Source organism: Pongo abelii, chromosome 2 (genome assembly GCF_028885655.2).
Source record: "Pongo abelii isolate AG06213 chromosome 2, NHGRI_mPonAbe1-v2.0_pri, whole genome shotgun sequence".
Classification (NCBI taxonomy): Eukaryota; Metazoa; Chordata; class Mammalia; order Primates; family Hominidae; genus Pongo; species Pongo abelii.
In genome coordinates, this window is record NC_085928.1 from 90,849,418 (window position 1) to 90,872,378 (window position 22,961).

The 22,961-nt window shown below is 39.3% G+C and overlaps 1 protein-coding gene across 3 annotated transcripts in view; it reads right to left on the reverse strand.

Annotated features, from left to right (window-relative positions):
* SYNPR (synaptoporin) overlaps positions 1-22,961 on the reverse strand; it is a 340,575-nt gene that overhangs the window by 129,608 nt on the left and 188,006 nt on the right. For all 3 annotated transcript variants that reach the window (XM_009238830.4, XM_009238832.4, NM_001135469.1), the window contains 1 exon segment: positions 3,281-3,405. In XM_009238830.4, the coding sequence (XP_009237105.1) occupies positions 3,281-3,405 (125 nt within the window).

Genomic DNA, 22,961 nt, shown 5'->3' on the forward strand with positions numbered 1-22,961 from the left:
ACAAATAATAAGGAAGATAAGGTGACAAATGTTTTATTTCTATAACAAAATGATACATTGCTGGATGTCAATTATTTCTGATAGGAATCAGGAACACATACATACATATGGTGCTGTAAAGGAGATATGCACTTTGGCATATTTATTAGAAGCAGCACATTATTACTTTGTGAGTTATCTAGAATTTTTAACACTGACATTATCTTACATCCTAAAATATGTGTCTGATAACTGGTTAAGTTGCTTCCTTTGATGTATCATTTATAAACTAATTTTTTTGTTCAAATGACTTGAGTTTATTGTCCTTTTGGTCTTTGAAATACACTGAAGAGTTAAAAGCTACTGAATGTTCTTACTTTATTTCTAAGATTATCATCAAATCATTGGCATTGGCTTGTGACATTTTAGAAGAAAATAACTTTTTTAAGCATAAGCAATGCTTTTATAATCTCCTACTTCAAATTGCTGAGTTGTCTCAACAGCTGCTTCTTGCCATTCACCTTGAAAATGCAGATTTTTTTCATCTACTTCAATCCGTTTGGAATTTCAGATGGGGTTCCTATAAGTTATTTCTCTCCAGAAGCTGTGTCTTGTCATTTCATCTCACTGGAAGCCATAGGATGACTCATTTTTAAAGAGTGTTTTTAAAATTACCAAGGTATCATATGTGTATTTTAATAAATTCATATAATACTAAAGTATGTAGAGTTAAAAGTAAATGTATGATCTCTGCACACCAATCACACACCCTTCCCCAGAAGTAATCCCTGTTAACTGTTGTCTGTATCCTTCCAGACTTTATATTTTACAAACACATATATATATATACATATAGGTGCATAAATTTAAAATTATATTGTGCATTTACTATTATATTTTTTTCTTAACATGCTGCTACTTACTTTCTCTTTAGTAATACATTTTAAACATCTTTCTATATCTGTACATTCACTTTTAAAACTTCTGCATAAGACGTATGTAAATAATTCATTGAGCCTGCTTCCTGCTGATGGACATTCAGGTTTGTTTCAGTCTTTTATTATTAACAACACTGCAGTGCACATCATTACATGCATATTACATGCATTACATGCATATATTTGTGTATTTATATGAACATTTTGAAGGTAGATATCTAGAAATTGTATTGCTGGATTAAATAGAATGTACATTTAAATTTTGATACCTACTTCCAATTGTCCTCCAAAAAGCCTTTATCAATATACATTATTTCCAACCCATGTGAGAATCTACATTTCTCTCCACCCTTTATAATGTTGGATATTATCACTTTTTACTTTTTAATTATTTATATTACGAGCATCTTGCTAACCGTACTTCTTCTGAAACAAATGTCTTCATAATAGTCTGTACAAATCCTGGCTTATTACTGAGATTTTCCCCATAATGGTACAGGTTATGAATATGTACATGGATAATGGTACATGTTAAAATATAGAAATGTAAAATTGAAATTGCAACCCTAGTAAATTAAGCTGTTTTGGAATGGTGTGTATATCTCCTAGATGAACATTAATGGGGGCAAAACTACAAGACATTCTGTAAAAGGAGATTGGCTAATACTGATTCCTTAACAGTAGACAGTAAATGTAAGATGTGTTAAGAAAAGTGGCAAACGATTTCTAGCTAAATCCTAGAACAGTGGTTTTAAAATTGTTTCTAGGAGACCTAGGGTTCCCAGGAGATCTTACAGGGTCTGTACGGTGGGGAGTGGGCAAGGTGTATGGCAGGGAGAAGATTGAGGAGGACTGGCTGGGGGCTTTAAGTTCCCTTCTTCTCCTGCTCCAACTTTCTCAGTGACTCATGTCTATTTTATACATGGAGCTTCTGAGTGAGATAATGTTAGAAAGAAAAGCTGTGCTACTAAAAAATATAATGATTATATTTGTTTCAGAACCCAGGTAAAAATCTTTTAAATGGGGAGGCTGCTATAGATAGCAATACATTTTGATCTAATTTCTCTAGTTGCCTTTCACTGGGCCAATCATTTGAATTTGTAGTCTTGGGAAGAAATTAAAGAAGCCCAGTGCAGGAAACTGTGCTTGAAGTGTCTTCTCACATTGTATCCTTAAGCAGGGATTTTATGAAACTAGATATTACCCTGCTCTCCACTGCCACACCAGCTCAGGCATTCTTCTAGTTCAGATAGGTCTCTTGATTGCTCTCCTCCAGTTTGAGGAAACGACTGAGAGTCCTGGGCTCTGGTAGTTCAATGTTTAGGGACTTGCTGACTTTTAAATCTTGAGAGATTGACTTTTAAGTTACCTGCTCCTGCCACATCTCTTAGTGGGAAATCACTGTAGAAGCCATGCTGAGCTTACGATTTTATGTATAATGTTACCAAGCATCCGAGCCCTGCTGCCCGGCCATTGGCAGTTTTCATCTCCTGTCCTAGATCCTGCATGTTAATCTGAAAGCATGCATTGGCTTGGCCACTCTCCGCCAGAAGCGAATGGATTGGTCCAGAGCTTTCAGAAGTCAAGCACTTGCATGTCCACTTCCACCAGCACAGCACAGCACAGCACAGCACTTTTTACTAAATTTCCAGGGATTACGTGCTTAATATCTCTGAGCTTTCTACTCTTTTATTAATTAGTTAGGAGAGTATCTACTTGAGCAAGGTATTTGCAACTTTTGTCAGCTCTACTCTTAAAAACTATTAAGAATATTGGTATCAATGCTACCTCTCTATGATGATTCATCACCTATGAACTGAGTCATCTTTGTCTTAGACTAGGAACAGTTCACTTTATATATATATATATACACACACACACACATATATACACTTAATATATAAATATTAACAATGTGTTCCATAGTATACAGATCCTCTCAGATACTCAGTGAAAAAGAAGTTTCTACAGTCAAATGTATTTGGGAAACAATCTGTCATTCTTGTTGATTCAAAATGTGCATTAGAAAGGCACAGTGCTAAAAATATTTCTTGAATTTATTTGATCGTATTTTAAAATTACTTCTCCAATCTCCCTTTCTTTTTCCCTCCCTCCTTCTCTTTGTAGCAAGTTTTTTTCTTTTTCGAGGAGAGTCAATTCTGTCTTGAAGGCACAACTCATAAATCCTCCTAGTGCCCACACTAGGTGGTGAGTGGGCACTGTGTTTGGGCATTCCGTGGGTGCAGGCAGAATACTTTCTGTTTACCCAGAAGTCCCTGGAAGACTGCATTTTTCTGAGACAAAGCACAGAAGAAAGAAAGACCCCCCTGTGAGGCTAGCAAGCATGAACCACCATTCCCTACCTGAATGGGTAGGCAAACGCTATGTCGATGCTGAGGTTACTTTCTGTCTTGTTGACACAGTCCACACTCAGCCGCAGGCCTCCGGAATAGCCACCGCATGTTGCAAATGCAAAGATTGCAAAAAGCTGTGGAGAACAAATAAACAAATAGAAGGCAGTAATTAGGATGATGTTGCTCTAATGAGTTCCTCAAAAGGAACTTAATGTCTGGATTGAGGGAAGTTACGGTCCTTCTGAAGAAGAGCATTGCACTTGGTTCAGCTGGAAGATGAAGGTAGAATGGAGTGAGGACTGGGGACGTGGTGTCTAAAAGAATTGTCTGGCAAGTGAAAGAAATGTGGCTTGGAGAATAATTAAAGACAAAGCCAAAATAGCTGTGTTTGAGTGTGTAAAGAGCTGTCATGTCTCAGACGGCAGAGGCATAATCCCATATTCAAAGGCCTGGAAAGCACTATACCAACTAGTTAATAATGGATGTCTCCAGGTAGGAAGATGTGGGGGTGTATCCTTGCTTTCTTCTCTTTGTTTGTCTGTATTTTCTACCATAAATATGATTTGTCTTTTGGAATAATATATATCAATATTTCAAAGTCATGGTCGGAGAATTCTAGAGCTAAGAGTTTGAAGAAGAGTAGGTGAGTTTCTAAGAGGTGCTATTTTAGAGCACAAGATCTCAGTATATTTCAGCTTCCAACTTTCACTGGTGGTTACATCTCTGTGTTGGTTGCTGTTTCTAAGTCAACCATTAAAAGTTTCAACAGTTAATGTCATAGTCTATCCTGGTGTAGAATGTGAATCTGTGGGGAACCAGGCACCATTAATTAGGAGCAGGGACTCTGAGAAGTCTCCTAGAAAGAAGAGACACTTGGAAGACAGGATGGCCTAAGAGGGGACATAAGCAAATGCTAAACTTTGTTCATTTCATAATTTGGCTAAGCTCAAAAGAGTTTCTTGCTCATTTCTAAAGGAAGTCGATCAAATGCACCTAACACTAACATGCTGCAATATTCCAATTTATCTTAACTTTGGAATTCAGCTTCTTACAATAGTTTGGAGTCACTACTGGAAACACTAGCTCATTTTGCATAGTGGGAGGAGTTATTGCACAGAAATCAACTGGGGTCAAGGGCTCTGGAATGTGACTTTGGGAAACCTGCTTAATTTCCTCATGCCTTGATTTCCTAATTGAAAAATAGCATTGATGTTAACTCTTCTGGGTCATTTTGCTATTTGCAGTGTGACACAGACAGTTGCTGTGGACAAGAAGGCTGCTGGAGCTGGCAAGATCACCAGGTCTTTCCAGAAAGTTCAGAACGTGAAATGAATATTATCTATAACACCTGCCACCTCAATCTTAATCAGGGGTAGAAAAAAAAGCCTCAGAATTGTTTTGTCTCAATTGGCCATTTAACTTTCATAGGAAACAACTGGCTGATGATAACAAGGCACTGTGAAACCTTCACAGGCAAAGCAATATTTTGTGAGTCACGTGTGTGTGTGTGTGTGTGTGTGTGTGTACGTGTGTGTGGCAGTTTTAAGTGACTGGTTTTTAAAATCTGTATTTTAAAAATGGAAAGAACTTGACCAAAAGATATAAGGATTGTAGTAAGAGTAAAATGTGTTAATATGTGGAAAGCATTTAGAACAGGTCCTGGCACTGCGTAAGCTCTCAATCAATGTTAACGAATATTACTGTAAATAGCAGATGCTCCTTAATAAGATGTTCCAGGCCATAAAATAGGAAATTTAGGCTTAATCCCTAGCCAAATCTGTCTGGCTGGCTGCCCCAGTGAACCAACATCCAAGCATTCCAGAAAAACTGATCTTTTTAACTTTGTTAGCTTTCGTTGCACAGGATTTGATGAAGCATGCAGAAGCTGTTTCAGCTCACTCCACAATCTAGGGTTGAGACACAGAATGCTGAAGCTGAAGGGAACCCCATCTTTAGGCCCCCAGTGTGGACTTGTTTACTCCTCATGACCAAATGCTCTCTTCCTGTAAGCAATTAGTATTAGTAATATTACTAATAGTAATAGAAATAAGAAGAAAGTGATTTTAATGGTTCAATGCTTAATTCTAGTTTTCATCAGCCAGCACTGGATGTCCCAACCCTTTGGGTCACATCAAGATAGCGTCTTTGATAAGAAAGAATGGAATGATGGAATCCAAAGCCTCATGCCATGGCAATGGAGATAGCCCTTTCTGTTTCCAAGTTTCCTCATCGGTAAAACAGGGATATCCCCTATGTCTCTCTGAATCGCTGAGAAAACTAAGTGAGATGGAATATGTATTTACATGCTACCCTCTTCCAATTCATGCAGAGATTTGTGTGATATTTACATTTTTCTGGGTGCAGGAGTCCTAAGTGTGTGATAGGCAATTGTGCACATAAAAGTAAGAAGGGATTGTACATTGTGGCCATGTTAAAGTGCCTACTATGGGCCAAGTATTGTGTCCAGGACTTAGCATACATGGTCGTATTTCCTAGTGGCAACAATGTTGTGAGGCATGTGTGCATGAAGCTTACTATTCCTATAGGGAAGATATGGTAGAATAACATAATTGTTTCAAAATGCTTCATTCAAAAAAATCCTTGAGACATTAAAATGTAGCAAATTGGAATTGAAGGATATAAAAACAAATCTTGTCCATTTCAGTGCTTAATAGCTATAAAAAAACTACCTTGACTTTTCATCTTATATTAAGTGCTTTATATACAGTAAGGTATTACTAATACCATCATATAATAAACTTAAGAAGGAATGATAATTATGTATTTAACTAGTTCAAAATGTTAGATACATGGAAAGGGAGGTGTTGTGATTATTGAAACCACATACACCACATTTTTTCTTTTTACTTCTCTTGAGCTCTGAAAACACAAGGCATTGTAATCGAGTTAAATATGATACCTATGGGCTTTCGGGTTACATTTCTCCCTTCCCCATAGTCCTCACTGCTGTAAGGTATATGGATGTACTTTGATCAACGAACAGGCTGAGGCAGACATCCAGGCCTGCATGACTTAGCAAGTTTAGAGTGCAGGCGCATACTCCACTAGTTATATACCCTGTTTGTGTAAGCTTATACTTGGCTCAAAGCCGCTATTGTCTGGAAAAGGTATAACTGCCCTGCTGACATGCTCTTGGGCCCAACATGGCTCTTGTGCAGGTGCAGTCACCCAGAGAAAAAGTGAAGCTACTGATCCCTGTAAGGGAGAATGACTATCTGGCAGATGGACAGTGGGGAGCCAGCATGTGGCTCGGCTTGCTCGTGCCCAGAGAAAGAGTTAAGCTGCTAACCCTAGAGCTGGCCTTGCAGGCTGGCCACGCAGCTGTGCATGGGAGCCGGCTGCTGGGAGGAGCCGCAGAGCCAGAGCAGACAGTTGAGATAAAGGTGTAAGTAAGCTGCTGATAAGAGAGCTGCTGAATAAAGCCATGTCTCATTTACCTGCTGTCTCTCAAGTGTTCTAGCTCCCTGCCTCACATCCACCCACTCCCCTCTGCCCTCAGCTGGGGCAGGAACCTGACCCTGAGCATGACAGCTGCTTAAAGGGAAATCATACTATATGATTGATATTAAATTCACATGGGTTTGGTGAGGATTGAACATACGATGTCTGTATAACACTGGAAGAGTCAGATCCTTCTGTATTTTGGAGCGTGAAATCAACTCCTCCAGGGAAAATCAGCCAGTGGCCTGGTCCTGTAATTGGAATACATCAAGACACAGTGAGGAGAGGGGACTGGAGGCTCTCCAGGGGCCTGAGATTTTCTAGGTGTGGCCTTGAAAGAGTGGGAGGGGACTTCAGAAATCTTCCCACTGATTCCCCTCCCAGTTACTCGCCCAACCATTTCTCCTTACACGGGGGAGCAGAGCAGTGCTGGGGTGAGGCAGACCTAAACTTGAGCCCATTTCCTAGCTGTGTGACACCGGGCAAATCACTTCACTTCTCTAAACCTCAGTTCCCACATCTACCAAATCAAGAATAACGTGCTTCAATCGTTGGATGTTTAATGACAGATTTGCTATGTGCCAGCTGTTGGGGAACAGAAAAATTAAACAGTCACAGAAAAGACAAGGATAAGGAAGTTTCCCAGCCACCATGGGGCTTAATGCTAGATGTGGGAGACACAACCAAAAAGCACATACAAATAAAATAATCTCAAATTGTGTTTCACGTTTGGAGGGGAGTTATTCTGGACAGGAGGTTATACCTGGGGGGTGTTACATTTAAGCTAAGACCTGGAAGATGAGTGAGAGGAAGCCCCGAAAAAAAATGAGAGTTGAAAGTAGGATCCTGGGTCTCTAGACTTCCCAAGTTAGTATTCTAATTAGCTCTATGGTTGGGGGAAGAATGATGTTTTTTTGCCACATCGGTAAGAGTTGATTCTCAAACGGTCCAGTCTTCTTCACCCAGAAATGCACCATGGGTGCTTTGGTGACCTGAGGTTCTCCATGTTTCTCCTGAGTGTCTCATAAACACATATCTGGAAGCTCATTACCAAAGCAGAGTAGGTGATTTGTCCTTTTTCTCTTTCTTTCCTTCCTTCTTCTTTCCTTCCCTCCCATCCTTCCTTCATTCCTTTTTCTCTCCCTCCTTTCCTTCTTTCCTTCCTTCCCTTCCCTTCCCTCCTTCCTTCCTTTCCTTCCCTCCCTTCCCTCCCTTCCCTTCCTTCCCTCACTTCCTTCCTTCCTTCTTTCCTTCCTTCCTTCCTTTCTCCCCCCCCTTCCTCCCTCCCTCCCTTCCTCCTTCCTTCCTCTCTCTCTCCTTCTCTTTCTTCCTTCCTACCTTTCTTTCACTTTTTATGCTTGGCGGGGTGGAAGAATTTAGAAGGAGGACCTTGGAAGACATAAAAAGACAAGGCATTCCTTGCTTGACCACTGATGCTCAAGAGGCCATTAATGCTAGCAGCTGAGAAGGCTTGTCTTGCAGATGCTCAGTTCTGCAAAACTAAGTCCAATTCCTAATGTAGACAATTTCCCCTTTGGAGAGACAGAAAAGATAGAATAACTTTCTGTTATACAGCCAGGATGGAATGAAAACTGGGGGTGAGACCTGGAAGGCTAAGGAGTGAGAAAATCCTGAGGGGACGGTGTGAGGGGGTTGGTGTAGAAATAAGTGAGATAGAGGAACTAGAGAGACAGATCTCCATTTGAGGCTGACTCTGTAATACTATAAGCAAGTTGATGAGAGATGTAAAGACATGGTGGTGTGTGTGCGTGCTATGCTCTTCAAATTCTAGGCTCCACACATCTATCTTCAGCCAGCACAGTGCCTTCTTTCTGATAATGTGGTGCACTAGCTCACCTTGCCAGACATTGAAGGTGTAACCCAGGGGCAAAAGTCCATTTACCCATTCAAGTAGAATTATAAAACCTCTGTATTCCCATCTTTTCTTAAGCTCCTGATACTCCTCAAACAAAGCAGACACCTCACCCTCCAGCACATTCTAATATAATCAATATCATAACCACTGGCCCAATCACTCACCTCCCTTGAGTTCAGGAGACCAAAATAAATCACCTGCAATGAACTCTCATTTCGCTACTGTCTTAGATGATCTACGGCTCTGTTCCTTACAAAAAATTACTCTCAAAATTGACAAAACCAGCCAACAGAGAATCCCCTTCCATGCAGCCTGATTAGAAATACATTTAGGTGGAACAGAACAAAATTGTCCTGTGTTTTCTAGCTTAATAGTCATCCATAAACCAAAATCACCCATAGCAGTAACGATATCTTTGCAGTTAGTGACATCAAAGGTTTTCCCCTGGAAAGAGGGCAAGCAGCTCAATCCTTGTGTGCTAATAGAACCACACATGGAATATCAATGAAAGATGATATTAATCCTTCTGGTTAATTTGCAAGTCATAGTTAAATGCAATAAGTTGGAGGAGGACAGAAAATCAGGCTGATTAATGGCACTTGTAGAGATGCTTGGTCTGCAGTGAAGTCAGGGAGGGGACATCTCCCAAGGCCTGGTACACAACCTTCGTGTACCAATCCTGGAAGAAACAAGAGTCAGGAGACTGGTAGGTAAGGGGTTGGGAGATTGAGACCAAGTGGTTGGTACCACTCAGTTTGGAGACTGAGACCAAGTAGTTGGTACCACTAAGTTGAGTGTGCCAACAAACAAATCTGCCAGGAATAAAGCTGTGTTTTATAGCATTTGCTAATTTCCATAGTGCAAGTATTTCCACCATGGCCAATTCCAGGCTATGAACATACTGCCTCTAAATTTGGACTAGGAGGAGATCTACACAACTCCATTGCCACCAAGGTACTCACTTGGGCCAGGGACCTTCATTCACTTTGGGCTTGTTTTGTTGATTCACTCCTTTTCCATTAGGTGTAGTCATTCATTCATTCATTCATCCACTCAATTATTTACTCACTTATTTAGTTAGTTATTATAGCAGAGGCTGTTGATGCCCTGCTGATAGCTGCAACTTCAGGGGGTCAGTCTTCATACACACCAAAGACTTCCTTCCTCACATACCTGAATTTCTCTGCCAAGGATATTCACAGCTAGCATACATGTGCTTGGCCTGAGACTGGAGCAAGGTAGATGTCCCCAGGAGCTAATTCCCTGGCAGCTTTCAAACAGTGTGAGAAGGAAATTGGTGGGTAAAATCTCCAATGCTCTTGCCCTTCTGGGGGACAATTTTGAGGTGTGTTCAGAGGGTGCTCATTGAGACTGAGCCCCAGTTTCCCACAGAAGCAACCTGCTCACCACACATCGTTGGCTGGCTTTCCTTCCTTCCACATCCCACTGCCCACTTGTCATTGTGCTTCCCACCATTGCTCCCCAAATAAACTTATTGAACCAAAATTCTTGTCTCAGAATCTCCTTTTGGGAAACATGACTAAGACAGTTATCAAACAGTAACTGAGTGGGCACCTTTTACTTTGCAGGCACTACAAGTACCCAGGACTATGATAATAAAGGAGTCATATTTCCCTAACCACCTGAGCTCAGCTTCTAGCTTACTGCATTCTAGTCTCTCTGGCTCTCTCCAAATAAACTGAGCTCCCTCCAGCTGTAGGACCTTCATGCTGTCTGTCTCCTTCAATTGAAACTTCTGTCCTCGCATGGTTTGCATGAAGGGCTTCTCATCCTTTCTTTTCTTTTTTAAGGAGGAAATCTTCTTCGACTACACTAACTAGGCTTCCTCATTTTAGTACACACCCACCCCGGCTCCCATTATTCCATTTTTTAACACGAGCAGACTTTTAAACATCGGTATGTGTTTGGTATTATTTAATCCTCTGCTTATGCTTTGTTTTACCACTTCCCTAAGAAAAGGCAATACACTTGTTATTGTTTATTGCTGAATCTCTACCACCTTGCACAGTGCTTGGCATGAAGTCGGTGCTCCCTAAATGCTTGTTGAACTAAAAAGAAATACAATAAATAAATAAATAAATAATATCCTTCCCCTACCTCCAGGGAACTTGCTGTCTATTTCAAGACACAGACAAGCTAATGAACAGGCACTGCAATGGTGCTTTACTGTGGTGGCAGAAATAGGAGCACGTTAGGGGAATATGTGGTACATAATTGCAGTGGAGGGAAGGGGGACATAGCTGTCTGGAGGAATGGATAGCTAAGCAAAAACCAGGAAAATGCGCCTGAGTTATCCAGGTAAGAGGGAGAAGGGTGTTTTAGGCAGAGAGGAGTAAGTCAAAGACACACAAATGAGCAAGTGTGGCACATTTGGGCTGTGCATTTGGTAAGCCTGCATATGTTGTAAGATAAAAAGAAGAGAGTTACTCAGTTGAAGAGGCAGGCAGAAATGTGTCAGGTACGGGCTACCAGGGATCCAAAAACGACAGCCCGTGGCCATATCCAGCCTCATCTCTTCATCTATTTATGGATGCTTTCATGCTCTGATGAAAAAGTTGAGCACTTATAACAGACAGCCTGTGGTCTACAAAGCCAAACATATTTACTATCTGACTCTTACAGAAATAGTTTGTCAATGTGAAGAAACTTGGGTCTTGCAAGAGGAATAGGTTTTCAGCAGGGGAGAGGCATTAAAAAAATTGCAGTTTAGAAAGGCCACACTGATTACACTGGTAAGTGGATTGGCAGAAGGTGGAAGATAAGGAAGTGTCTTACTTCCCCAGACAATAGGCAAATCCTTTGCCAATAGGACCATGCTTCAGCATCTTTGTATTCCCCATTTGGGCCAAAACTTGTCAGTGGCTCACAAATTTTATTGAGTAAGCAAATATATGAATGAATGGGCAATAGAAGGATGAAATGCTTGAAAAAGGGCATTTTAGCACTGAGTAACTGAATAGTAACATTGTAATGATGATGATGATAGTAATAATAAAATAATTATATTTAGTTTTCTGTGTCAGTCTCCTAAGTAAGTCCATCATTACATTGGCTTATTTAATCCTCTCAACAACATCCTGAAGTAGAAATATAACCCCTCATTTTATAGGTGAGGAAACAGAGGTTAAACAGCAAGACCAAGGTCACATGATCCACTTGTAAGTGAAGCAGTCAGGTCTGCCTTTCTCTAAAGTGTCTTCCTTCTTCCCAACTCTCCCAGGAGTGTGAAAAGGGTCTCTCTCTGATGGAGCACACTGTGGAAAGACTCATAGAGAAATACTGAAGATGGGCTTTCTAACTGAGGCCTTCTCTGTCACATCAATGTTCAAAAAGTCAGATATGGCTGCATGAAGCATCTGTAAGACAAAGCCCTGATCGTCCACATTGCTGCAGGTGGTAGCTCATGTATTGTGCCTCAGCAACACCCAAGCCTCCACTCCGCAGGATCGCAGGCTGCTGTGGGGAGGGAGTTAGTTTGGCATGATAGGAATATTTGAAAAGCCTGATGTGAGTAGGTTATGCCAATTACACTTGACAAGTTCCTCCTCCTAATTGTCAGCCACCCACCGCTAAGGGTGCCGGGTTCCTCACTTTCATGCAGCTTCACAGTTCAACAGCTCATAGGTTAAAGAGGCCTCGAGCCTCCCCCTCCTCCCTGCTATGATGTCCCCCTCTTGTCCCATCTCTTTTCATGATTTGTCTTGAACTGATGATTAGTCCTCAGCACCCCGGAAGAGCATTTCTGGGAACAAAGATGATTACTTCAATAGTAGCCCTAAAAATGCGAGGAATATGTACTGTCAGGATATTTTCCAGTGCGGAAAGCTTTCATTAACTGCGGCCTCCCTCACACTCCACTCCCTATACAGGAGGCCCCCAGTAGACAGATGAATGCCTCTAAAGCTTAATGTTCCATTCCTACTGATCTTTGTCTAATTCTTTCTTTTAGTTTTTCTTCTCCTACTGATAATCGTATTTTTCTAAGGAAATTGACCAGTCGTTTTCTCAGCCATCAGTTTATGGTTACGCTATGGGCATATAATACTTTGACCCAGAAGGCTTTTGTGAACAACCTTGTAAAACCTCACGTGGGACCTTCATGTGAAGATAAAAACTGCAAGCTGTCCCTGGAAGACATGCAATTGTCTTTTATTTGGAGGCACTGAGAAGTATTGTTAAAAGGCTTTCCTCCATAGAGCTCTGTGTGTTTTCCTGTCTGTAATATATAACTACCTGTGCTCTTAAATGGCCCCAATGTGGTCCATCCTGCATTCCATTTCATGCAACCTGTCAAAAATGGAATACTGTGCCCTTCTAACTGCTTTGTGATTTGTGTGAAATCTTCCCAGGCAAAAGCAACCTTACAGAATTGGTACTTCATGCCATCGACTGGGGAATTCGGAATAGGCCCTACAGAAGGAAAACTCCAAGTTACTTACATGGCAAAAGAAGTTTCTGTTTTCATTTTCTGAAATGACTAGTATGGGGGCTGCACCACATGACAGAATATTTGGCTGTAGATAACAGAAAGCCTGACCTGTGGGGGCTTAAACAAATAGGGGTTTGTTTTTCACACATATCAGGAAGTCTAGAGCTAGGTGACTACTGGTATTGATGATGTCTGGGTCACTTCTTTGGTTCTTACATTCTTTGCCTCATTGTCACAAAATGACTGCTGTATTTCTGAACACCTTTCACTGCATAGGAGACTAGGAAGTGAATATTCAGCTTTCCTGAGTCTTACAGGGGATGTGGGCAAGAGGAAGAGGGTTGGGATGATTGTTGAGTCAGTTAGCCTCCGCTCTCTGCCACAGAAACTGATGAGAGAAAGCTGGCAGAAATAAAACAAGCTCCCAAGTCGTATTATATAGGAAACACAGCATTGTCAAGCCCATTCAAGATCCAGTCATTTCTTTTTCACTAGATACTTCCTAGACAGCCCTGTGCCTTTATGCAGTGAGCTAAATTGAACTCTTGCCTATGAATTGAAATTTAAATTTCTGCTTGAGTTATATTTTTCCACATGAAGCCTGATACAAATCTTTAAAATAAAACAACACATGGCTGAAATGGTAATAACAATTTGGAAGCGATTTTCATTCCTATAAAAAAAGAGTAATTAAATTATGAGGTATCCAATCAATATTATGCAAGGGTTAAAAAGAATGAGTAGCAGTACAGAAAGTTGGAAGTTGTTTATAATTTTTTTCAAGCAGAAAAAGTAAATACATATATTGCATTTTTGTAAAAGAAAATATTTCTACATATACATGGAGTATATACTTTTTTTACAGAAATTTAAAAGGTCTAGAAATATAATGCTGAAGTGTTATTAGTTGTAACCACTGAGAAGTAGAAGTTAGAGTCAGAATCTCAGTTTTAGTTATTTTTGCATTATTGCAATGTCTTCCAATAAGCATGTGTAACTTTTGTAACTAAAAACTGATTTTCTTAAAATCATAAATGTAGACAACATCTGGGTAACTTGAGCAAAGTAAATTCAGAACTGTCATTAGATGGGTGTGCTGTTTTTCAGTTTCATTTGGATGAAAAATGTAAAGTTGAAGAAACCCACTCCCTTTGGAATTATCTTCAATAGTACTTTCAAATTTATTATATTTACAGAGACTATAAAGTGGAAGAACATTTTTGACCTGCTTATGTAATAAAATATTTTGGCAACGTCTCTCTTTAGAATCAGGGTAAAAATATTTCAAAATACACCATCAGAACATATGGCTAAAGTATAGCATCAATCATTAGTTGATTAAAAAGGGCAACTTCCATCAGGTTGAATAGGAATAATTACCTTTAAAGGAATCAACTCCAATTCTCTCATATTTGTCAAAATGGAATAATAAGATAAAATAAAAATTCAACAGAGCTGACACCATTTCTCTGACACCTGATTAGAGAAAGTCTTCTGAATTAATTTCTTGCCTATGGTAGTGTTTTTGAACTTGGTATTTTTCTTGGGTAAATTTGTGATATGGACTTCCTGAAGTTTCTAACCTACCATAACCATATCTTAGTGCATTGAAGAAAATATCAGTGATGATAGATACCTTAACTGTATACTTCTGCTTGATAGAAAAATTAGAGCACGATGAGCTCATGCACACAGCTACTGTTCTGTAGTTAAATAGCATGCATCGGATATGCTGGAATGAACTACTCCTTGCCAGAAGCTGTGCTTTCATGATAATACAGAATGACTGAATTTTTTAAAAACTGAAGATAAGTCACAACCCTCAACTTCCTCCTCCCCTTATATTTTAGAATAAGCCTCAGATTGCCATGTGCAGTGTTCTCTGAATAGGAAATAAATTCCCATCGGGATTCAGTTCTGGCTGAATTCAATACATTTGGCATGTCTTTTTTAAAATTTAAATATTTTATCAATCAGAGTTGTATTTGTATCCATAGAGCAATTTAGAATACCATAGGGTTATTCCGGAAAAAAAATACTGATCCACAGTCAACTGGCTGTATTCAATTAATGCCTTTTCACTAGACAATAAGAGTCATTAAGCGAAGAAGTGTCTCTTATCCTTCCTCCTTTTTTTAAAAAAAAAATTATTCAGCTTTACCTTAGTGAAAGACAAGCACAGCATCCATTATCAGAATAGTAGGAGGGTGGTTTGTTTGTTTGTTTGTTTGTATGTTTTTGAGACAGAATCTCCCTCTGTCACCCAGCCTGGAGTGCAGCAGGATGTTCTTGGCTCACTGTAAACTCTGCCTGCTGGGTTCAAGCCATCCTCACGCCTCAGCCTCCCAAGTAGCTGGGATTACAAACATGCACCACCACACCTGGTTAATCTTTGTATTTTTAGTAGAGATGGGGTTTCACCATGTTAGCCAGGCTGATCTCAAACTCCTGATCTCAAACGCCTGCCTCGGCCTCTCAAAGTGTTGGGATTACAGGTGTGAGCCACCACGTGGCCCTTAAGCATTTGAGTGTTTGTGTGTGTGTGCTTTGCAGCTGTATTAAATAGAATCCAGGGCTTACCAGCTACAGGCCACAAGTGTAAATAGTATCACACTTAAGCTCATGAGCTAAGAGATAGCAACCCAGAATCATTCATAGGACCATTTATTATCAGAAGAATTTTGAAACATGCAAATAAATGGGTCTAGAGATTTAAAACCCTTTCTACATTCTACCTCCTTTGAACACCATACTGGTAAGTTGCATCTCTACACTGCTTCTACTTCAAGACATTCATGGACTCGTTTTGATTATTTTGATTCTTTTTTTTTTTTTTTTTTTTGAGATGGAGTTTTGCTCTTGTTGCCCAGGCTGGAGTGCAATGGCGCCATCTTTGCTCACCACAACCTCCACCTCCTGGGTTCAAGCAATTCTCCTGCCTCAGCCTCCCAAGTAGCTGGGGGGCATGTGCCACCATGCCTGGCTAATTTTGTATTTTTAGTAGAGATGGGGTTTCTCCATGTTGGTCAGGCTGGTCTTGAACTCCCAACCTTAGGTGATCTGTCCACCTCAACCTCCCAAACTGCTGGGATTACAGGCGTGAGCCACCGTGCCCAGTCTGATTATTCTGATTTTTAACCTGAAAATTGATGTTTGAACCTCTCAGACATGATGCGTGGTCATCAAATCATCTCTCTCCAAAAACAGGAACTTGCTACAATGCATTTTGATTGTGTAATGGAGAAGAAACAAACCTAAAATAGACAGTTAAAAGGCAGTGTTCATATTGGAAAATTTTCAAAATACAAGAGCAGACATTCTAGATGAGCAGGTTTAAGCATATTGTTATGTAGTATTTTCTGCTTATAATTCTTATCACAATAACCACAACAACTGCTGCTGCTACTTAGTGAGCTTCTGTTTGTATCTGGCAATGTGCCAAGTGCTTTACAGACATCATATCATTGAAATCTCATAACTCTGTGAAGTGAGTACCATCGTTATCACCATTTTAGAGCTATGTAAACCATGTCTTAGAGGGATTAGGTGATTTATCCAAGGCCACACAGATAAAGATAGTTTAAATTCATGAGTTTACAACTATACCAAAAGGAGCAAGTAACCAAAAAAATTGAATTGGTCACTGTTAGAAAATACTAGGGAACAAATTCATTAGTTCAAAAACTGGTAAATTAAGGAATTAATCCTGTATCTTGCTCATTCTTTAAGAACACTACTGGCAGGTGACCAAAGTGTAGAAGAGAAGACATTCTCTACATAAAAGTCTTCAGCTCAGCCTGAGCAACATAGTGAGACCCCCAACTCTACAAAATAAATAAATAAATAAAATAAAATATAGTAAATTAGCTCAGCTGGGTGGCATGCGCCTGTAGTCCCGACTACTTGGGAGGCTCAGGTGGGAGGATGATGTGAGCCTGAGGGGTTAAGGCTGCAGTGAGCTGTGATTGCACCACCACACTCTGGCCTAGGCAGCAGAGTGAGTCCCCATCTCAAAATAAAAATAAACAAATGAATAAATAAATAAATAAAAGTATTCAGCTAATAATGAAGAAGAAATAATAGAATATCAAGGTTTTGCAACTTGTTTTGGACTGAGTGTTTGTATCCCTCCCAAATTTGCATGTCAAAGTCTCAACTCCCAGTGTGTCTGTATTTTGAGATGGGGCCACTAAGGGAGTAATTAAAGTTAAACAAAATCATAAGGATGAGGCCTGATTTGATAGGATTAGTGCCCTTATAAGAAGAGACACCAGAGAGCTGACACTTTCTCTGTCTCCCTCTCTCTCTCTCCAAATGCATGCACTGAGGAAAAGCCACGTGAGCCTACAGTGAGAAGGCAGCTACCCACAGGCTGAGAGAAGAGGCCTTAGCACCTTCAGCTTGCCAGCACCTTCAGCTTGGATTCCCAGTGTTCAGAACTGCAAGAAATAAATTTCTGTTCTTTAAACCACCCAGTCTAGTATTTTGTTATAGCAGCCTGAGCTGGCTAACACACAACCCTTCATGAATTAATAAATCTAAGCACTGATGTCTAATATCACAAAAAGAGAGGCAACCAGATGTTATATACCACCAAAGGAAGATGACCACACCAATAATAAAGTATTCTTAGCAAAAAGAAAAAAAAAATCAAATCCTGAATTTGTGCAAGCCTCTATGTCCAACAGTAAATTTACAGGGAATATAGGAGAGAGAAGAAGATGTGAAATGACACCACAAGAATGAAATCAGCAAAACTCAGGCCCTGAGAAGTTCTCTAGGGGAAGTACCTTGTTTATTTAAGTACAACAGCAAACTACAGAAAGTCCAAAAAAGAAAAAAAATAAAAAAAGAAAAGAAAAAGAGAAAGGAAGTGAGAGAGAGAGAGAGAGGAACGTCTAGATTAAAAGGAGTAGGAGGCTATCGTCCTTAGCAAACTAACACAGGAACAGAAAACCAAATACGGCATATTCTTACTTATAAGTAGGAGCTAAATTATGAGAACACATAGGCACATAGAGGAGAACAACACACACTGGGTCCTTTCAGAGGGTGGAGAGTAGGAGGAGAGAGAGGATCAGGAAAAGTAACTAATGGGTACTGGGGTTAACACCTGCGTGATGAAATAATCTGTACAACAAATCCCTGTGACACAAATTTACCTGCGTCACAAACTTGCACACATACCCCTGAGCTTAAAATAAAGTTAAAAAACCTAAAAGGTCTTAAGGGACGTATCGACCAATTACAATGTGTGAATTAAAAAAAAATTTAGATTCAATAAACTATAAAAATATGAGATTAAGTGAAACATTTGGAAATGTGTAGGTATTTGATGACATTGAATTATTGCCAATTTTTGTATGTGATATATTGTGGTATTTTTGTTTTAAATACCTTCGAGAGATACATAGCAATTTGTTTATGGGAGGAAAGATGTATGCCTGGGGAGAATGTAAGGATGACAGTATAAAAGGAACAACATTGCCTGTGAGGTAATTATTTTTGGCTAGACAACAAAGAAGCAGAGGCTCATAATATTATTTTGTGTTTCTTTATATATGTTTGAAATTTTTCATTTAAATTTTGTAAAATTAAGATCAGATTATTAAGCAATCTATATGTGAATATATATGTATAGACAAAATCCAATAGTTTTTCGTTCAATATATATAGTTTTCATGCTTTTTAAAGAATATTCAAAAATAATATTAATCAAAATTCCCTAGAGGAACATCCTTTAAAGTAAGGAAATTTCACTCTCTTCTATTATTATACTACTGTAGGACGTAGAAGAAAATTTATTCTCTTTTCTTTAACAAAATTGTCTTTGTTAATAATCTTTTATTGATTGTGCTAAGGACCCATTTAGTTCTGCCTCATTATGGGAGAGTAGCTTTTTCTCATTATATTTTAATGAAATGAAGGATCACCATAGCCTAAAGGGCTTTATATTCCATGTAAAAGACATTATTTTTTAGGCAATAAGATAAAGATCCTCGCCATCTTTCAATAATGTCTTTCTATTGATTAAATCTAAGAGGCAATAAAACGTATCCAATTACTTAATGTTTAATATATTGGTTTTAGTTTCTGAGTACCAGTGATAAGTGGAGTTCACATGGAACACACTAATGAGCATAGACATAAGTATCCCATCAACACCAGCACTGCAGAAGAGACTGCAGGGATGGAGCCATCTAGTGATTCTGTAACTAAAAGACAGAGTGACCTTTTTAAAAAAATTTAGCTTTGGGCTCCCAAATTAAATGTATACTGCTTTTTAACACATCTAGCAAGGTTAAAATACTGTCGGAGACATCCTATTTGTTGATGGGAACCAAAGACAATGATGCAAAAATTAGTGATACAATTCTAAAAGAAATGATTTGCATGAGCTGGAGAAAACTGGAAGATGTGGGAAAAGAAATGTAAGTGGGAAGTGCCTTGCAAATAGTATTTGCCCAAAAAGTATGTGTCTGATGAAAACATGAGAGATAATTCTTTCTCTAAGAGATAAGAAGGAGGCATTGGATGGGGCTCCGAGAAGTTACACTGAGTTGGAAAAAAGGGAAATTGAGGGTCTTATACAAAAGGGTCTTATTCTTAGTAAAGGAAGATGTGAAGATTAGGTATTTGAGGAACTAGAAAAAAGTGGAATACCTTCTGAAGAGGTGAAAATAAATTAAGTAAAAATGAAACAATTAAGAATTACAAAGAATGCAGGATGCCATTACATAATTTTCCCTGCCTGGTTGAAAGCCCTTTGAGGCAGGGACCATCCTTTGGTCATCTCTGCAACCCCCATACGGTGGGAGTGTCTGTAAATTAAATTCTTCAGTGAGGGCCAGTAAGCCCAGAGCAAAACTCCAGTTAAATAGGCAGTAGAGGTAAGTTAAAAAGTAGGGAAAAAATTAGAGAAAAAGTTCTTTGCAGAAGGTAAATAAAAATCAACATGACAGAACTAGCATGAGAGCAAACACAATGCACAACTCATAGCAAGCATTTAATATTAATTTATTGAATTGGAAATGCATCCCTTCTCTCACTCTAAACAGGGTGAAAGTCACAAGTGTATATGAAAGTGCCTTAGTGGTACTTTGGTCTACCAGAAGTGGTTAAGTAAGAGACAAAAGTAGAACTAAATGTTACGAAAAAAGGCATCTACATAAAATGTGAAGACATATAAGGGAAGGGAGGCAGAATCAACATTACAAAAAAATAGATAAATAAAATTTACAAAAGTTGAATGACAAGATTCCAAGGTGTGAGATTATCTTGGAAGTTGGAATAAGATGAACTTGTTTGGGAGAAAATTTGATAGTGGTCATCTAGGAAAGTCCTGATGAGAGGAGATAAGGAGTAGCTGTGGGCTGGTGTTTAAGCTTAGTTTCCCCTTTGGAAGCCTCCTGAAAGCTATGGACTTACTCCATAGAAAATTTTTCATGTGCACATATATTAAAAAATTGTCATACAGACGTGGTGGATTCAGATACTTCTCAGGATTCTCTAACAGACCAACCCAGAGATTCAAGGACCTCAGCCTAGGAACTTCTGCTCTAACAGAAGAGCACAACTTATAAGGTGACATAACTGGTGATGGACTATGGATGCCTCCTTTGAAAACCTATCCCTCACATTCATTCACAGCTACTTTTGGGGCAGCTACTATTTCCAAGGAACTTTCCAGATCTACTGTCCACTTAGGTTTCTGATTCCACACCTTCCGCTTTTCTTGGATATTTACCATAAATCAGGTCCTTTAGAATCATGTCACCAGTTCCATTTTTGTTATTTCCATGTGCATCAAAGCTGTATCTATTAAGAAAATCCAGGATCTGGATTTTTTGAGCCAGTCTGCTTCTTAGAAGGGAGCTATCCTGAATGAAAATCACTTCATTACAACGGTAAAATAAAATGTTCCACAGTAAAGTGACATAGCTGTACTTTTTCCCTCGACTGTAAAAGAAAGTGACAGAATCCTTCTGAGAAACCCACTGGCACACATGAGACCTCAGTAACTATGGGTGGCATAGAATTTATTTCTAATGGAGTAGCCTAGTCTCTGAGGACTGTGATTTGTAGTGGCCAAAACATATCAGTGGCAGCTGAATTGTGCGTCTGCAGAGCAAAGGAGCCTGACAGGAACGGTGGAACGGTGGAACCCAACCTCCATTCACTACTCATTTCCCTGGTGGCCAGGGCCTGGATGTTCACACAAGCACCTTCCCCTTACAGGAAACTGAAAGCAATGCTCAAGAGACTGGTTGAGCGCATCAAAATTTTATGGTGTTTTGACTTCCTTAGCAGAGATTGGTTGTAACTGCATATTATAACAGATGCACACTGAAGTATGCAAATAATAATTTTCCAGTCTAATGTTTTCATCTCTTCTCAGTCATAATAGATGAAGAGGATATCATCATTCCAAAGAGATAAATCTCAGCCCATTTTATATCAGTGTACAATTTAGGAAGGGCATCTTCCCATGACCTCTGTTATCAATGACTCTGGGAAGCTAGTACTCATGTCCTGGGAATAAAGTATAACTCAGCGACCTAAATTAGAGGTTAATGAATATAAATTAACACCACTGAATTCAAGGTTTTATTTGATCTATGGCTTTTTTTGGGACAGTCTGTATCCAATTTGTTTTATCAGAAGTATGCAGACATTTTTCTTAAAATAAAAAATGAACGTCTTTTCAGTGTAAATATTTATTGACTGCACACAAAGTAGGAGGCATTGTGTAGGTACTGGGTGTATGTGTATTTATTTATGTATATAGCAAGAAATGAATAGGCAAATAAAAATAAAATTGTGATAAAGGAAATTAAGGTACAAGCAAGTACAATGGTAGAGAATAACAGTGGGGTCTTCTCAGATAAGGTGAACAAGGAAGGCTTCTTTGAGGAAGGGACTCTCTGGCCCAAAAGACAGAAAAGGAGCTAGTCTTGAAAAGAGTTAGACATAGATGAATGCAGAGTCTCGGACAGAAAATTCTGTGAAGGGCAAGAACTTGACAGGCTTGGGGAAAGGAAAGGAAGCTACTGCGGCTGCAGTGGGCAAGAGGAAGCATAGCATGAGATGAGGCTTGAGGCAAGACTAGGCGGGTCTTCCTAAGGTTTCTGGATATTTATTATTTCTTTATAAGTCACTCTATGGTAATTATTAATAATAAAATACTTATAATCAAAAGAATAACTAATGTTTGGGGAGCATTTACTATGTTCCAGGTCCTGAAGAAAGTGCTTTACATCCATAATGTCAAACGATCTTCCCAACATACCTGCAAGATGGGTATTATCCCTGTTCTACAGTTGGGGAAACTGAGGTTCATAGCATGATAACTTCTGTAACATCACACACAGAATAAGTGGTAAAGCAAGGAGTTGAGGCCAGGACCACCTCTCTTGAGTTCTTAGCCAAATCCAGAGACACCCTTCTTGTCTTGAACTTCATCCATACATTGAAGGAAAGACAAGCAGAGCCTGGTAAAGGGTGAGAACTTGGAAGGACCTGGATTTCTTTGGATGCCACTCATCCTCACCACCATTTCACAGATGCTGGGATGGGATACAAATCCCTAACAGAACCAGTGGTTTGTGGGGATAGAAATAGAAGAAATGTTTTGACACAAATTCAGAAAAAGCCCAGGACAAAGATGTAAGATGTCAGACTTGCTCCAGTAAAAGGAGGCAGCTGCTGCTTGACTTGGTTCATTTATGTGTTTATGTTTCCTGGAAAGAACTGGTAGACAAATGCCAGAGGGAGTAGGAGGAGCTGGGTAATGTAGATTGTGCTTCGTAGGAAGCGGATCTCTTTAATGATGATGATGATTATAATGTTCTTATTTCTTAATGCTACAAGTACAGTGAAACATTAGAAATGAAACAACAAAC